Source organism: Colletotrichum destructivum, chromosome 5 (assembly GCF_034447905.1).
Source record: "Colletotrichum destructivum chromosome 5, complete sequence".
Lineage (NCBI taxonomy): Eukaryota > Fungi > Ascomycota > Sordariomycetes > Glomerellales > Glomerellaceae > Colletotrichum > Colletotrichum destructivum.
This window is the reverse complement of record NC_085900.1, coordinates 2,065,836-2,081,912: the sequence shown is the minus strand read 5'-3', so window position 1 is coordinate 2,081,912 and position 16,077 is coordinate 2,065,836. Positions and strand designations below refer to the sequence as shown.

At 55.0% G+C, this 16,077-nt stretch overlaps 1 protein-coding gene across 1 annotated transcript; it reads left to right on the top strand.

Moving 5' to 3' along the window:
• The first annotated feature begins 4,264 nt into the window (after positions 1-4,264).
• Positions 4,265-6,709, top strand: CDEST_08207 (Putative zn(2)Cys(6) fungal-type DNA-binding domain-containing protein). Its single transcript, XM_062924366.1, has 2 exons — positions 4,265-4,589; positions 4,655-6,709. The coding sequence occupies exons 1-2, from the start codon at positions 4,371-4,373 to the stop codon at positions 5,522-5,524; spliced, it is 1,089 nt and encodes a 362-aa protein (XP_062780417.1). The 5' UTR covers positions 4,265-4,370; the 3' UTR covers positions 5,525-6,709.
• The last annotated feature ends 9,368 nt before the right edge of the window (positions 6,710-16,077 follow it).

Here is a 16,077-nt window from a genome sequence, read left to right as displayed (position 1 = left end):
GTACAGGAGTGTGAGGAATGTGTCTCTGGGAGGACCCCCACAAGTTTATATCCGTCGGGAATAGGTAAGGAAGGTAGGTAGGTAGGTACTGTACACTACCTACCTAAGGTAAGCATTGCTTCCGTCTCCTCCATCCCCTAGAGAGCCCCCACCTACACCTTACGGAGGTGTAGCATCCATGATAGGTACATGAACGGTGAGGTGCAGGCACTACTTCTCCATCCTGCAGTTGTTGTGGCCAGTGACAATCTCGATTTTCTTTTTTCCCTCTCTTTCTGCGTCGCAACTCCACGCCCAACACTCTAATTATGCGCGGGGGACATTTTGGCCTGGGCAAAGGCGATCTCCGTTGCTTGTTCCAGTGCCCTTTCTCCGCCCGAGCACCGTTTGGGTAACTCAGCTAACGAGCGGGGAGCCGTAGTTCGGCTCGGAAACTCGACTGGAAAGCATCTCGCCGTCGTACCGCAGCGAACCCTAGATGCTCACTTCTGTGTTTCGTAACAGTACAGCAAGAAAGCCTCAATGTTTGGCGCGCGGGCTGAAACGCAGACGACCCGGCCGTCAACTGAGGCTGCTTGGTCATGTTGGCCATGTTTGTTGCCTGTGAGGTCTGTAGGCAAAGCCAAGGCATTTCCCTCTTTCTGCCGGAGAGCATCTGGCCCAGTTACCGGTTCTTCTTACCCGGCATTTTACAGAATGGACTGTCACTACCTCTTTTTCTGGCTTTGTCGCCTTGCAGCCCCTTACGCCAAAAGACCATCGCCTCTCACCATTGCAATGACTTCGCATCGCCGACCGCAGGCGCATGAAGCCAGCTCGCATGCTGATACCCTCTAGTTGGCCGCGAGCCTCTGCTCCGTGCGGCCCACCATCTTTCTCACGAGATCTGGACGACGATGCCTACCATTGCCGCCGCCGGGCGAGCGGGCGAGCGGGCCAGACGACGGCCTCGCGTCTTGAGTCTTGTCCGTGCTCCGCAGTTCCTCCGCGTGCCGTCGGCGAAAAGACTCTTGTACTCCGTTCCAACTCCCTCTTCCACCGAACTTTCACTACAAGCTCCATCCCCGGCCATTCGTGATTGATTACGAACCATCGGCTTCGCGTGCCGCCCCGTGACAAAGCCGCCGACGATGGCCAGGCAGGGACTAGAAGACGGCGGCTCTTAGGCGTTGACTCTGGATTAGGGTTTGCTCCTCGAAACTAATCGCCATGACGTCCTTTGCGCCCTCAGACGGTGTCACAGTATCATATGGGTTTGATGGTGTGGGCACGATCAGCCCGCATATGCTCCCGCCGCACAGAGTAATGTGTCGGCTGCGAGTTTAAAGTGAACCTCATCGCCTTGTCGGTTACTGCCAATGCACCACCACGAGGACTATCTTGGGCTACTATCCCCGTCTTCGGGCTTCAACAGAGTTTTCGGGGATGGCGCTACATAGTACATGCCTTCTATGCAGCCCGGCAAAGCATCACAGGCTTGACCGGATGGGTAGCAACTTCCCTTGGCGCATATCGGATCTTGTCACGCACCGACAGCATGGGATCTTCGCCTTGAAGCAAATTAAGATGACATGAAAGTCCGCCCGCCTCGGCCATCCCTCACCAAGCGGTCGGCACCCGTTAACCTCAACGAGGAAGTCCCTGCATGGAGAGAAGCTCGGCCATCCCCTAAAGTCTGTTCCTCGAACCCGTTTTGCAGGCCACTGATCTTACACAGTACGCTCAAGCCTTGTCACCAAGAAAGGCCATTTGGCGGTCATATATCGGAGTCCTCTTTTCCCAACGACGCCATTAATCGGGCAGACAGGAGCCACGGGGGCCAATCTGACAATGCAGCGCTTCCAGTTAGTATCAAAGCATGAGCGAGCCCGAAATGTTTGGGCTACAAGGCGCAAGGCGTGGTCCACCTGGCACTATGCTGATTTTAGCCCAACGCGGCGGTCGTGATCCATCATGATTCATCAACCCTAGCACCCTGTCATGTCTACCAGAACTCGGCATTCCACTCAGGGACCAACCACGCATTTTAAGCGGCTCCTGGGAGAGTCTGGCCACTGGCGTCATCAATCCGATCATGCCTTACCAACATGTCGCATTCGAGTCCAGATACTCGCCAACGCTGTCGTCCATCATCGCGGCGCGCTGATGTCGTCGACAACACACACGCTAGAAGCGCAACCAAAAAGTCAAGGTCCCGCCCTCGGCACCGGCCTCCTCAACAGGCCGGGTTCTTGGCATGCGGGAACGCAGTTGGTCCTCATGGCGCCGTCAGCGGCCCCGTCAAATCCCGCCGAGTGCACCATGATGAAATTGCAGTTATGATCAAGCTGGGACAGATTGGCGAAATCCTGGTGCTTATCCCTGGTTCGAGATGTTGGCCAGGTTTCTAGCTGTAAATTGGCGTTGGCGGCTCTCTTGGACCCAGCGAGGCACACATCTTTTCTACCACCAAAACGCGCAGCGTCTCTTGGAAAGGCGTGCCGGCGTCGGGTCAGAACGAGTGAGCCTTACGGCATACGGTCGAGCACGGCGGAGTGGGGGTGGAGTGGGTTCGGAGCGATTTTGTCACTCTCGGTGCGAGGCGCCACTTTTTCCTTCCCTGCCATTTCGCTGTATTCCTTGGCTCTGTCATCCATGCAGAGAGAGCTTACTCACCTTAACGGTCCTCGGAGACTTAGCAACCTCCACACCCGAAGTATCGTCATGTACCGGTCAGTCATCAGGACAAATCCGCACAACCTAAACCCGAACCTGGCCTGCCCCTTGACAACACCATTACGAGCCTTGTCTTCGCACATCGCACAATCCACTTTCGCGACCAGCGGTACCATTTCGTTCATTCTTGTCCAGCACTTCCCGAGGCAGATGGAGGACGGCCTGGACTAGGCCTATGGCTACCAGAGTCGCAGTGTTATGTCATCTTTCGATCAGGACCAAGCCCACACAACATGTAAAGTTCGCATTTCGGGATCCCGCCAGAGCTCTGGATAGCCCTGTTTCCTGGACACTACTGTATAAGACGCGGCAGGATGTCCCGTCCGATCGGGGTCAGTCACCTAACAACGGAGTTACAGACTGCTCATGTTTCGAATCGGGGACCTTGATCACCGTTCAGCTCAACTCCGCCGACCTGACGTTGATCGCTTCCGTGGTCTGATGTAATGATTTTGGGGGTTAAAAAGGCCACCTCGATCCATCCAGACGTCGATTTCATGCCTGCGAAGACAGACTTGTTTTGGTGAAAAAACTCCCATCATTCACATCATTATTAGCATCATCATCTCCCGCATTTATCCGCCCGCAAAAAAAATAAAAACCCATAAGACGTTGGCCGTCAACAGACAGGTATCGGCGAACAGAGAAAAGGGGCCCATCTGCTTGAGACACGTCCATTCTGCAGTCAGCAACACCCCGCCGCCATATCGGCAGCACACCGACGGCTTGCAAATCAAACACCAATTCCTTCCCTCACACTTTTCTGAACTCCGCTGCGGACTTGATCTTCCAGGCGGCTAGTTCACCAAAAAGGCTGCTAGCGCGCTGCTACGACAGGCTACATCCCACAACTTGACTACGTACCGGTGACACGCACGTACACGCATACCGGTACTTGATCGAGCACAAAACGGAACCAGGGATCCCTCTTCACAGGCCCGTCCCATTTCACAACAACCACAACTCGCTCAGTCACTGGGCCCGCCCGCGCACCTCGGACATAAAGACGTCGCCGACCGTTAATGCCAGACCTGGCCAGCGAATCCACACCAGAAGCAGCCAGAGCCCAGCACCAGCGCCAGTGTCAGCGCCAGTATCCGCACCGCACCCGCACCCGCACCCGCGCACGCAACTCCTCCTACCAACCTGCCTTCCTATACGTACCGCACACACCCTGCCCTGTCATACTTGGAGCATTGCGAGCGACCGAACTCTATCAACCCCCCCAAAAAGCTTCCCGAGGCCCTTTTGATTTGTGCATCACATAATCTCTCGCGCGCGCACAATAGACGCACCCCGTCTACTCCCCGTCGGCTCCCCGTTGCTGCTCGACATTAATAATTTGCCAACACCCTCCCACCCCCGGTACCTTGTCGTGCTGACTTTCCCGCCCTGTCGACCCCAGCGCCGCGGACTCTGGGCTGTGTCATCCCGACCCTTCTACCTTTGTGGTTATCTTTCCTTGACTGGGGCACTTTTCGTTCTCGCTATTATATACTTCACTTACACGGCACCCGTCTACATTCTCTCGCACTTATACGCAGTTTGCCCCTCCGTCTACATCAGCTACAACGCTTTCCACATTGCCACAAATCCATCTATCCTTCCCCCTCTCCCTTGTCCGTATACCAATTCACAACTGTTAATCATCCACAATGGGAAGCGGCCTGCCCACCCCTCCGTTGGAGGACCAAAAGTCTAGGAAGAGCTCATCCAGCTCCAAGTCCATCAAGCCCAACCGCCACACCGCCAAGCGCGCCAGCCCTCACAACGCTACACAACATCACGACCATGCTTCGCAAGGCATGTCTGCCGATGGCCGCCACAAAAGAGTATGGAAGGCCTGTGAAAGATGTCGGATGAAGAAGACAAAGGTATGCGCCCCTCGCCCGCCGTCTACCCTTCTCACCCGCCGCCCATTATCTAACCCCATATCTAGTGCGATGGAGAGTTCCCCTGTAAGAGGTGTAAGGACGATGGCCTCGTTTGCACCGCCGGCGTCCGCAAGAAGACGGAATACAAGCAGCTCCCTAGGGGATACGCCGAAGTCCTCGAGCACACTCAGTTTGCCCTCATCGCCACCGTCCACAAGCTCTACTCCATGGTCAGGAATCAACAACAATGGGACCTGGGCGAACCCGAACTCAATGATAGAGGGCAACCCGTCATCCACAACATTGCTCAGAAGCTTGGATGCATCCGCCCCAACAGCGACATCGACCTGCCGGTGCATTCAGTCTTTCCCGAGGACGAGGCCGGCCTGACCGAGCTGGCGCGTCAACTGGAGGAGCAACAGAAGGAACGCGACGTCGAGAACGCGATGAAGATCGAGGTCGACTCGACCTCTAGCTGCGAACGATCAGACCGCGCCAGCTCTTCCGAGATCGACCACTCCGAGTTTGAGGCCGACTACCGTAAGGCTGTCTTTGGCGGCCATAACAACCCGATGACCATGTCGCCGCAGAGCTTCTCGACGGGCTACACCGAATTCGACGTCGACTCGGTCGCCTCGCCCGTCGACCCGGCCGCTGTTATGTTCCAGCAACAAAACCAGTCGCCGCCTATGAACGCCTACCAGCAATGGAACATGCCCAGGCAATCGGCGCCCCCCTCCATGGACCTCACGCAACAATTCTTCCAGCACCCGGGTGCTCTCACCAATATGGACATGCTCAACCAGGGCCTGATCGAGTCTGAATTTGGAACCATCAAGCCTCACGTCCTCAACTGCCCAAATCCGGAAGTCATGATGGGCATGGGCGACCCAATGATCTACGGAGGCTACGACGGAGAGCCATTGCGATTGTAACCCAGCCGATATTTGGAGCCTTTGGGCGCTTTTTAATTATGGGATCATGAGAGATAGAAGCTGGGTTCGGGCCGGGCGATGACATTGGGCGCAAAAGAACCGGGGCAAAGGTTCACGTTTATCTGGCGTTGTTGCACGATACACCGCGAAGGCGTTGATTTTTGTTTTCACTGTTTTATCGGGACCATGGGTTCTACTCGCGAGAGAGACGTTGCGGCGATACCGAGGCGTTGACGGATATGGCTTTTCGGTTGGGGTTTCTGCTCATCACTCGAAGTGATTAATCATCGAGGGGGCCTGAATGAAAGGGGGGACCGAACGGTCAACGACTCCACGTCACGAAACATCGATGCGCGCAACGCGCAAACCGAATTTCCACCATTGTACACAATTCTCTTATTTCTTGTCTGTTTTCTTGTCTACGTTTCTCTTTTGTCTCATCGTGGCCAGGCTCGGACAACGTTAGTCGCTTCGCATGGCCTGACGATGTGGGGTTTATCTGTTTAGGTTCACTCATCGCCGTCGCCCCTTGCCCGCCTCCCTATCTATCTCTGTCTGCCTTGGAGAGAGTTGGGACGGACACAGAAGCTTGCATAAAGCCTGTGCGCAAGAGCGAGGGGGAGGGGGGGTCAGAGTACCTTGGCTTCTGGGCAAAAGAAGACGTAGAAAAATACCAAACCACAACTCCTTCAACCAAGAATACGACACAAAAGACCGCGTCCCGGTGGAATAAATAAAGTGACAATGCAAAATGCTGCCCAGGCTGCCCAGTCCCCTCGGAAATTTTCTCATGATATCGTTCAAATTAAAAAAAAAAAAAAAACTTTTGTGAAGAGCATTTTGTTTTTACCAGGTGAACTTGGACCGAGTGAGTCGAGCAAAGGTATCGTGTAACCTTCTCTCCATCCCCAAAGGGTTTTTTCTTCTTTTCTTCTCATCCTTTCCTTCTCCAAATTCTTTACAGTTAAACTTTCGGAATGCAGGTGTTATGGCGTCTCACGCAAACCGTTGTCTCGCAAGAATCAATTGACGAACTATTCTTGCCACATGCGTTCCGGGGAAGATTTTCCAAGCGCCACAAACACACACACACACTCAGCCTACCTCCCCTCATCCTCCCCTCCCGCTAGCATGCACATTGGGAAGGGAAATAGAGCACCAGGAGCCAGCTCCGTTAAGTTTTGCTATTTGTGCGCCGCCCACAACCAAGCCCCTCCCCCCCTTGTTCTCTCATCGAGGAGGGTTTGGAGCGAATACGACGCTCAGAGTTGTCAAGGAGGGAAGGAGGCGGGGGGGGTGAGCCACGGGGTCTCCACGTCACGGCTCTCTCTTTCTCTCTGGCATATTTTCGCAACCAGGCGCCGCCGAAGCGGACGACCGAACAATGGGCCTGGCCTCACCGTACCCAGCTTGAAGAAGCGACCGGCGTCGAACATGATGTTTACCCCCCGTCCCCAAAACTTGATCTCGCACTTTCCTCAAGCTTCTGGCGGTCCCACTTGGCCGCTGGTTTGATCGACAGTACACTCACAGCACCTGGAGTTGCCTGTAAATACACACTACGGCAGCGTTGCCAGCAGTCTCGAATGGGGATTGGGGGGCCGGAAACAACAAAGCTGTCATGACTATGTAGTGTTGACATGACCTCGCCCCCCCCTACATCCGCTTCCACGTGAAATGAGCACGCCCCCTCGTTGTGGTGCACATCGGCAGGCGTAACGGTGTCGTACAGCTGCCGTCGGAGGCGGACGAAATGGATTCCCCAGGTCCGCCGAGACGGCGGCCGGCGGGTTGGTAAGTCGTCGTCACGCCCCTCACCTCTAAGCCACTCAGATAGTGTGTCTTGGGACACTTGGTTCGGTCCTGGACAAAGGATACCCCTTGGTGTACCCGCCTGTAATCCTTGTCGGTCGATCAAGGGGCGGCCGGGGTTGGAGCGCAGGGGCGGACGCAGCAGAGTGTTGACAGTGTTCTGCGTGGTTCATGACAGGACGCAAATGCCACGAGACAACGGCACATAGACACAACCGAGACGAGGAAGAGAATTCCAGAGGATAGGGTGTTCGTGTTGATGTGAACGGCGGATAGGCTGCAGGAGTCAGAACGGGGAAAGAAACCGTCTGAACCCGTCCGCCCTACGATCCCACAGAGCCCATAATACAGTTCTCTCCACAGCTCATGTTTCCATTTAACGCGGGAAGCTCAGGGCGCGGTTTATGCGATGGTGATGGGAAAAGGACATGTGGCGCTGGTAAGAGGGCAAGGGGGGGGGGGGGGGTGGTTGTGTAATTACACCTTTTGGAGCGCTAACAAAGAGGAAGAAAAAAGAAAAGAGATGGGAAGGAGGGGCAAACTCGGTGGTTGGAAATCGAAATATGATCTCGGCGTTTGTAACGGAGGGCGGGACGGGGACTTGTAAACCCCGCGGTCCGACAGGCGGGCGTGACCCATGATAAGTCGATTTTTTTGTGGGAAGGAAAGGGGGAAAAAACCACTCCTTGTCGTCTTTGTTTGATTTTTGGAATTGAGTGGAATTTTTAATTTTTATTTTCATTTTTCTTTGGCTTCCTGCTAGCAACTGCTGCTTTGGGCAAGAGCCGGCGGGCGCATGTCGTCGTCCACGGACTCTCGAAACCTGGCCGACTACTGTGTTTGAAGCGGGCTCAAACAAGTGCCGGTCAATAGTAAATGGCGCCTTGTGAGTTCGCATGTCGACTTGGGCCGAATATCTAACGAGTCTGGCTTGACCACAAACCGGGGAACCCCTGCGTCAGGGCTTGATGGAAGAGAGTGTTCGAGACGCTTTGTCAGCGGGGCATTTTGGGGTTCGAAGAAGTCCATTTTCCTCGCCAAGGAAATGCGCTGTGTGTACGTAAGTTTCCGGCGGCTTTGAATGGTAGACTTGGTCTATCTAATGCTGTCCCTGTCGACGTGTGATTACCGTTCTAATTTTTCCCCAAAGGCAAATCACTTTGGTCCGGGTCAAACCTAACGAAGAAACCTCTCGGTCGCATCGCCTTCTCTCTTTCTCTCTCTCTTTCTCTCTCGCACTCGGCCTTTCGCCCTATGAGAAAGGCAGGGAGGTGGGTCAATTCCGCCGTCAGAAGGTGCGGGAGATTGACTGTTTCTGTTGATTGACTGTTCCCTCTCTTCTCGACTTTTTCTTTCTATTGCTCCATAGTTGCAAGCAGCCAGTCGGGCTGCAACACAGTCTTGCGCCGTCCCACTCTGTCCACATGGTCGGGATCGTAGAGAAATGGGGTTTTCGTACGGGCTTGATGACCAACCGCCAACGTGGTAGGTGGTCCCACCGCTGACAGCCTGACAAGGGGGTGCCCCATAATTTAGGCAGGCGATCGCAGAGGATGTGCCACTACTGATGGAAAAGTTGTGAAAGCAAAGGCGGGCCTTTTTGTGCAAGTGCCATCGGTAGGTAGCTGGCGGTGCCGGACCGGGGTGTCGATCGGCCGCCGGAGCCCAAGAGCTGCGAATGACCGGCGAGGACCTCCCAGCTTGGCGGTCGGGCCAATGGTCATTGATAATTAAGTTTTGGTGGGATAGAGGCATTTAGGGTTGAAGCCAAGGCGAATGAATAGGCGACGCAGCAGCAAATGACACGACGTTGGGCAGATTTGGGGGCAGAAACAAGGAGAGAAAGTTTCGGTTCCCTGCGTGACCGTGATGAAAGGACAAGGCGCGCTTGCGCTTGGTCGAGGATGCATATCGGTGTCCGTCCGTTACCGTACAGTGCGAACAAGCAGTGTCAATACACATTGGGGCGCGTGTTTGATTGGCGCTTGTCTTGGCCCCCTTGGTATTTTTGGGGACATTGCGGTCCGCGGGTTCGGGGTGCCGGTACGTAAGAGTCCGCGGCATGTTGACGGCGGCCAGCAACCCACGCCGTCGGTCGGGAGGGATCGCGTCAACAAAAGTGCAAGTGTACACGCGGGCCCCTCCGTTATCCGGGGGATACTCTTCACGCGTACAGGGTTTAAAAGTATTCTTGTCACATGTTGTTTGCGGGGTTCCTAGTCGGTAGTAGTTTGTTGTCGAATCATGCATGGATGAAGCGAGGCATACATAGTCCATGGAGGCATCTCGGGTCCGAGGAGGAGTTGGAGAAAGGACGGACGGCGTAGGGACCCGGTGGCGCATCATGAGCGCTGGAACTTGCAAGAAGGAAGCCGTCTGTTGTTCCCTCTGTCGATCCGCCCGGGACTTAGCCGTAGTTTCGCCCGGCGGTGGTGCGGATACACCGTACTTGGTACGAAAGCAGCCCTAAACGGCAGCGGCAGCAGACCCTTGAGCAGCGCAGCTGGCTCTCGCTGTCGACCCATGGTGACGAGCGTATTCCCAGTCTGCCACCTTGCATGGTGCCACCAGTGACGGACCACTCCGACCTCCCTCGGAGCTCGCACTTTCCGTAATGGCCTAGTAACAACAGTATCCAGAGAAACTATCCGCATCCGTACTGTATGTAGTATAGATGGACAAGCTGCACTGGAATAAATACGCGGGATGCAGCAAGACTCGTCAACCACAGCCCGCTCGCTTGTCGTGTAGCCAGGTACCTACCTACCTACTACCATTACCTGGGTGCCTGGGCAAAGATGGGCGAGTAGAGGTGACCTTCCTTGCCTTGCACGCATAGAAACTGCCTTCTTCAGGTCGCTCAGTCTCAGTCTCCCCCCCCCCCAACACGCGTATCGCCGTATTTTCCCCATGTCCCTTCGCGTTCCTCGCATTACTCGTCTCCCCTTGCTCGTTTTCGCTCTCGTGGTCGAGACATCAACCTCAACCTCAACCTGAGCTCGCGTTTCTGCCACGAAGTAAGTACGGGTGCTGCAGCCACCACTGCAGGCTAGTTACCTACGCAACCATGCCGCACACCCGGCTCTCGCCAACCACAACTCGATGCGAGCTTTTCGAGTATGTCTGTGGCTCGGCCAGGTCCCAAAAGCAACCGTAGTGGTGGGTAGTAATACTACCGCCTCCGAATAGAGTATCTAGGCCATTAGCCGGGCAACCAGCCCTGCACGTCTAAACGCAACCCCAACCTTGTTCATCTCTCATCGAACCCACTGTCTTGGCCTATTCTTTGCTTCCCAAACGGGTCGCCGGTCTTCCTCTTGGCGCCCTGCAAAAGCCGTATTGGCATCTCGTCATCCATCTCACCGTGACCAAGACATGGCCTATGCTTTCTGTCTTGTCAAACCATCACCAAGACCACCTTGCCATGCCAAATTGTCCCCGCCCCGCCCTTTTCTTGCTGTACGCACGCCGCCATCGTACGCTGTATCTGGACGATGCGCGAAATTGTCTATGGGATTTCGGGGCCGGTCTGGGCCCACCATGCGAGAGACGCTGGCGCAGCAGCATGTCGGTCGTAGTCAACCCAAAGTACCTGGCGAGACTTCGAGTGACATGGCTCGAGTCTCACGTCCCCAAGATTTGTCATGGTATGTTATGCCTTCGCGTTCGAGGAACCTTCTGTTTGTATCCCACCGGGTCCTTGGCAATCATGGGCCGTGTCTGATACACAATGTATTTACCAGGAGCACCGCCTCGGGCGACGTTCCGCAGCAACTGAGATTAGACCCTATCCCCTGAACTGTGCCACCCTCGTGGACTGCTAATCAGCCTCGATCATAACCTTGCGTACAGTATGTATATCTGTACTACATATATCATCCGCCGTCAACCAGCAGGTGACGACTATCGAAACTATCGCCCACACTGCCCTGTTTGCCGGCAAACTCTGGTGCCAGGCCATAACCTGTACTCAATCCGCGAAACTCCAAAACCTAGAGCGGTCCTTGGCGAGTATCGCAATATTCTCTCCTTTGCTCGGGAGAGAGACGTCGACCTCGTGCATGCGGTACAGCGTCGTCTTCACTACCCGCCCTATGAACACTGCATCGCTGGTACCTCAGAGGTAGTGTTTATCGGATCTCCAACTGGTGGATCATCGTCACAACTAGGGTATTCAAATAATCTTCCCCGCCCCTTAACCGACCCGCGGCGTGTTGATAGAGGCGTCTCGTTCCTTTACCAGGCTACAGATATCCTGTAGAATATCATGTCGCGTTGGCAAGCTAAGTGCCAGTCGTTCGGGTCACGCCAACAAGCTGTTGTCACCACTATAAGCACCTTAATCGGACCAGGCCTCTGCCGAGTCGCACAACGGTATGCTTCAGTATGTCGCAGAATGCGAGGTGGAACACTGTCTCGTGATGGAAAAAAGCCCGTCAGCTTACGGCGGAGGCAAGCGAAGCAAGCAAATAGGACAAGGCCAGTGCCAATGTCTCTTCCAGAGTTCCAACCGGCCTTTTGTGCTTACGGTCAACCAGCCATTGGCTATAAGTGACTCTGTCTCGGTCTCGACTTGACAAGTCGACCAAGAGGGAGAGCGGCTCTCGTTGAACCCAACGTCAGCAGCGAAGGTGCTACCTGAAAACCACAGCCTCGAATCCGACCATACATTTACTTCGTTAGCAGCTTCAGTCTATTCAGGAACACGCTGACAATGCAGCCAGACCTACGGGCATGCCGTCAGACGAGCTTCTCAGGGGATATCGCTCGTCCGAGCCGGGACCTCATCGTCTGTCCTACATAGTGAAGTCTGGTTTGCCCGCGAAGAAAACCTTGGACATGATGGCTTGAAGCTTACAGCAGAGATTGGAGGAAACCTCCAACAGCTACCTGATCGCAGTGGAGCCTGGGCCGGAGAGGTGACTCGGGGCTTTGCTGCTCAGGCTTAATTCTCCGTCGATGTCCGTTAAAGCTTCTTGACTCGCGTCAGCCGCGTCCAGGCAACAGCAGTAAATACATGTAGGTCGATAACCTCACTCGTGCGAGGCAAATTCCAGACGAAGATGTTGCCGCAGATCCTGCTTGCTGCCCCTCACATGAAGGACCGGACCAACTTTCGCTACGGAAAGTGGGCAGGCGCAAGCGGTGAATGTCGATTGGATGACTGGAGATAACGAGAAAGGGTAAAAGTCGATTGTCGACGGGTCAAATAACGAGCGGCGGTCTGCGCGAGTCGTGGTTCATCCTTTCTTGGCAAGGGGGATCAGGGAAGGAGAAGGACGAAAGATTGTAAAAAGATGGTTGCCCCCGACCGCTGAACACGGTGGCAGTCGGCGCCCTCTGGCACAACTCCGAGCCAGCAGGCACACGGGGGGAATGAGCAAGAACTTAAGGTTAAGCGGTACCGCGCTGGGTACGACACGCTGCCGGGATGGGTCCAGTTGCAAGCGCGAGGTTTGGCGAGATGTTCATCTGCGTTTTGGAAGCCACAGGGTTGCGACGCGATGGCCTGTGACCTGTGGAAGGGCTGATACGGTTTCAAGGGCTCTGTGTGTGTGTCATCACCGGAGGAAGCTGAGGTCTGGGATGCGGCCTCCGCAAGCTCCTCTCCCGCGCTCCGCTTTTTTGTCTCCGTGCGGGCGCGGAGCCTCGGTTCCGAGTGAACGCCAGTCAAGGTCAACGCAGTGCAGTGACAGCCGGCGGGATGGTCCAGGATGGCTGGCCCTGGGAGGTTCCCCGAAGTGGTTGTCAGACGGTTCTAATTCTTGGGATGCATCCCTAGAAATTTGCCCAAATTGCTGCCCCAGGGGGTGCTTACGAGTGACCAGTAACAGTCAGCAGACAGTTGACAGTTGTGTGAAAAAAAGGGGCGACTGTTTCGCCGATCAGTCAGCCCATTCGTTGTGGCCCATGAAGGTCAAGCACGATCAGTGAAACAGCAAAGGCGCTGTTTGCAAAAACGACTAATAAGCCGGATGCGGGATGGCCAGGCCGGATTTGTCACCTCGGGGTCCGGCGTAACTCCACTACCCCAGTATGCCAGGCATGTTTGCCCACCCCAACTTCATGATACCAGCAGGGAGCATCACAGGGACGGAGAGCTCGCAACTTGAAAAGTGACTCTTTCTCATTCGGCGTTTCCACCCCCAGGGCCCGATTGTTTAGGGGTTGGGACGGTTTAGGATTCAGACCCGCGTCCTAACCACTCAAATAGTCCTCGTAAGTCCCGTCTGCCGATCACAGGATCCCCGTCTCGGGAAGGAGCAAGGGCAATTCTTGGGCTACTCCCCCCCCCTCATGGTTTTCGATTACTATACCGAATAGGCATGGTAGATAGCGTATGCCGCGACCCGAGTCGTGTAGGCGCCGCACCGCCGTTCGCGGGAAACCGAGACAATGGAACAGGCATCTTCGGGGAAGGCAAAGTGGGATGCGATTCTCACTTTGCATACGAGAGAATCTGCCCGGGCCCGCTCGCCTGCTGCCACCACAAACCACCCGAGACCCTGACTTTGCGGTCGGCGTCTGTCCACTCGGTTCCGGCGCTGGACCCCCTTTTCGGATCTATACTTCAACGCCGCATGAGGCTTGCCGGCCGTCGTGACGGGTGAGGCGTCCACCACACATGATCGGATACCGGGTGGCAGGGAGGATGCGCGCTCTCGGTCTCGGTAACGCAACCGTGATCGTTCGTCAGAGGCCACACCGCTGTGCCTGTCGTCTACTGTATGCCTTCCGGGGTCCAGACTTCTGGAACTACTTTACGCTAGAGCGAAGACGCTGCAGGTGATCACAGCCTGTCTCCAGGACGTACTTTGGTGGGAGGGTCTAGGTACACCTCCTTACTTGGCAGTGTAGCGTACGATTTCCTTGGTTAGCAACTGTTCGGTAGCCATGACCAAGCTGAGAGTTTACCGGGATCGCAAATTACCGCTGCTGAGGATTCCCGCGGCAGCTTAAACCATGGTTGCCCGGTCAAGGGTGGGGTATCACTCGGGTGCTTGATACCAGAGTACTTGGAGTAGATCTGCCTTGTTCGCGGGGGCACCTGCCACGTCGTCCTGTGACCATGCTCCTGGCTTTCGGGTTGAGCCGGCTGTGCTGACCACGGTTTCGGGACCCGGGGAACGGAACGGTCGGTAACGGTGACGGATGAATTCATTGGAGGGACTCCGTTGAACGTTTGCGGCCCTCTAGACGGAACTGGTGGAATTCCCACGTTTGTGGTTGTACAAGGCACGTCCTCTACATACGATATCATTGTGTTGGACACCGCATCTAGGCTGTTGGGAACATGAAATGAGAGGCAGCCATAGGGTAAAGCTGTGGACAGTGAAGGTACTTCCGCATGGAAGTCAGTCGTTATAGGCAATTAACTCTTTTGACACATACTGCGGGAGATGTAGTAGCCGATATTCCCTTGGGCCTCGTCGCCTCCCACGTCTCGCAGATGCCCTTTTGCCTGCTGTTGCGCTGGTTGACTACTTGCGCTGGCAACCCGAGCTTTCGAGTAACACGATGTGCTTTCCCCCGGCTTTCTTGGGCCAATGACATTATGAGACTCAAAAAAGATGCTGTGTTCGCAACGAACGCACCAGTGCAGCTCCCCGAGGACCTCGGTGCTCTTTCTCCAAACTCGGCAGACCTTGTCTGCCTCTCAAAAGCCACGGCAGCTTTCGCTAACAATTCCACAGGAGCCCTGTTAGAAAAGGTCCCGAAACCATAACTTGCAAGCAGACACAGAGCAGTTTGGGCCCGAGGCCCGTTCCCCACCATATCGCAAAGTCCTTGGTATCGGTTTAGTGCCTCCCCTACCTCAGTCATTGGCAGCAGGCCCTGAAAAAAGATGACAATTGAGTCGCAGAGCAGGATCCGTACGCGTTGAACATGGTGAAGCCGTTCGGACGAACGAGGGCTTTCCGTTCGGCTTATTTGCAGTCTTGAGAACCCGCAACTGACCAGGCAGAAACCAGGTGCCAAGGATAGGGGACATACCAACGAGGTTTATGTGGGAAGGTAGCGTCAAGCAGCGATCCAACCCGATGGTCTGAGTCATGCCCCTTTCCAGCAGCTTTTGTACAAGTTTTGAGTGCAGTAAAGCAATATGGAAAGCCCCTCTATTGCTCAGAAGGAGCTGTATGAACCAGCGTTCTGGGTCCCCTCGCCGTTGAAAGAGTAGCACAGACGATCTCTACTGGAAATCTGACTGGACTGCGTGCCATCAGTGAAGGTTCATGTGATTTGGCCCAGGCGCATTCCTATCGCCCAAAGATGCTAGTAGTAGCGGGATGGCCCCGATAGGGCTGTACGGCGACTGTGAGAAGCTTGCCATCCGTTTCTTGGTGATCTGGGTGCTAGGGATTCTTGAGGGGCAGCTAGGAATTTGATGCCAACGAGGACTCGGTTCGTCTATAGGAACGCACAAGTTCGTGCTCGGTTGTTGGCGGGCCTTTTTTGAGGCAGCTTCTGGCACTCACGAAAGGGGGTCGACCACTTTGCAACTATCACAGGCGGAAGTTGGAAGGTCCGCGCAATCTTCAAATCCCACAGGGCAAGCAAGACCAGCGTATGGGAATTGCTTACGGCTGTGGGTCGTCGACTCGAGAGCCACTTGGCCAGACTATTACGTGTACGTGTACAGACTGTTTCATCGGTCAGGCACTACGCAAGCTCTCGAAAACAGGCCTTTGTACACTCCTTTCCTTCAGAGTACCAGACGTCATTTGCAAGGTGGAAGACGG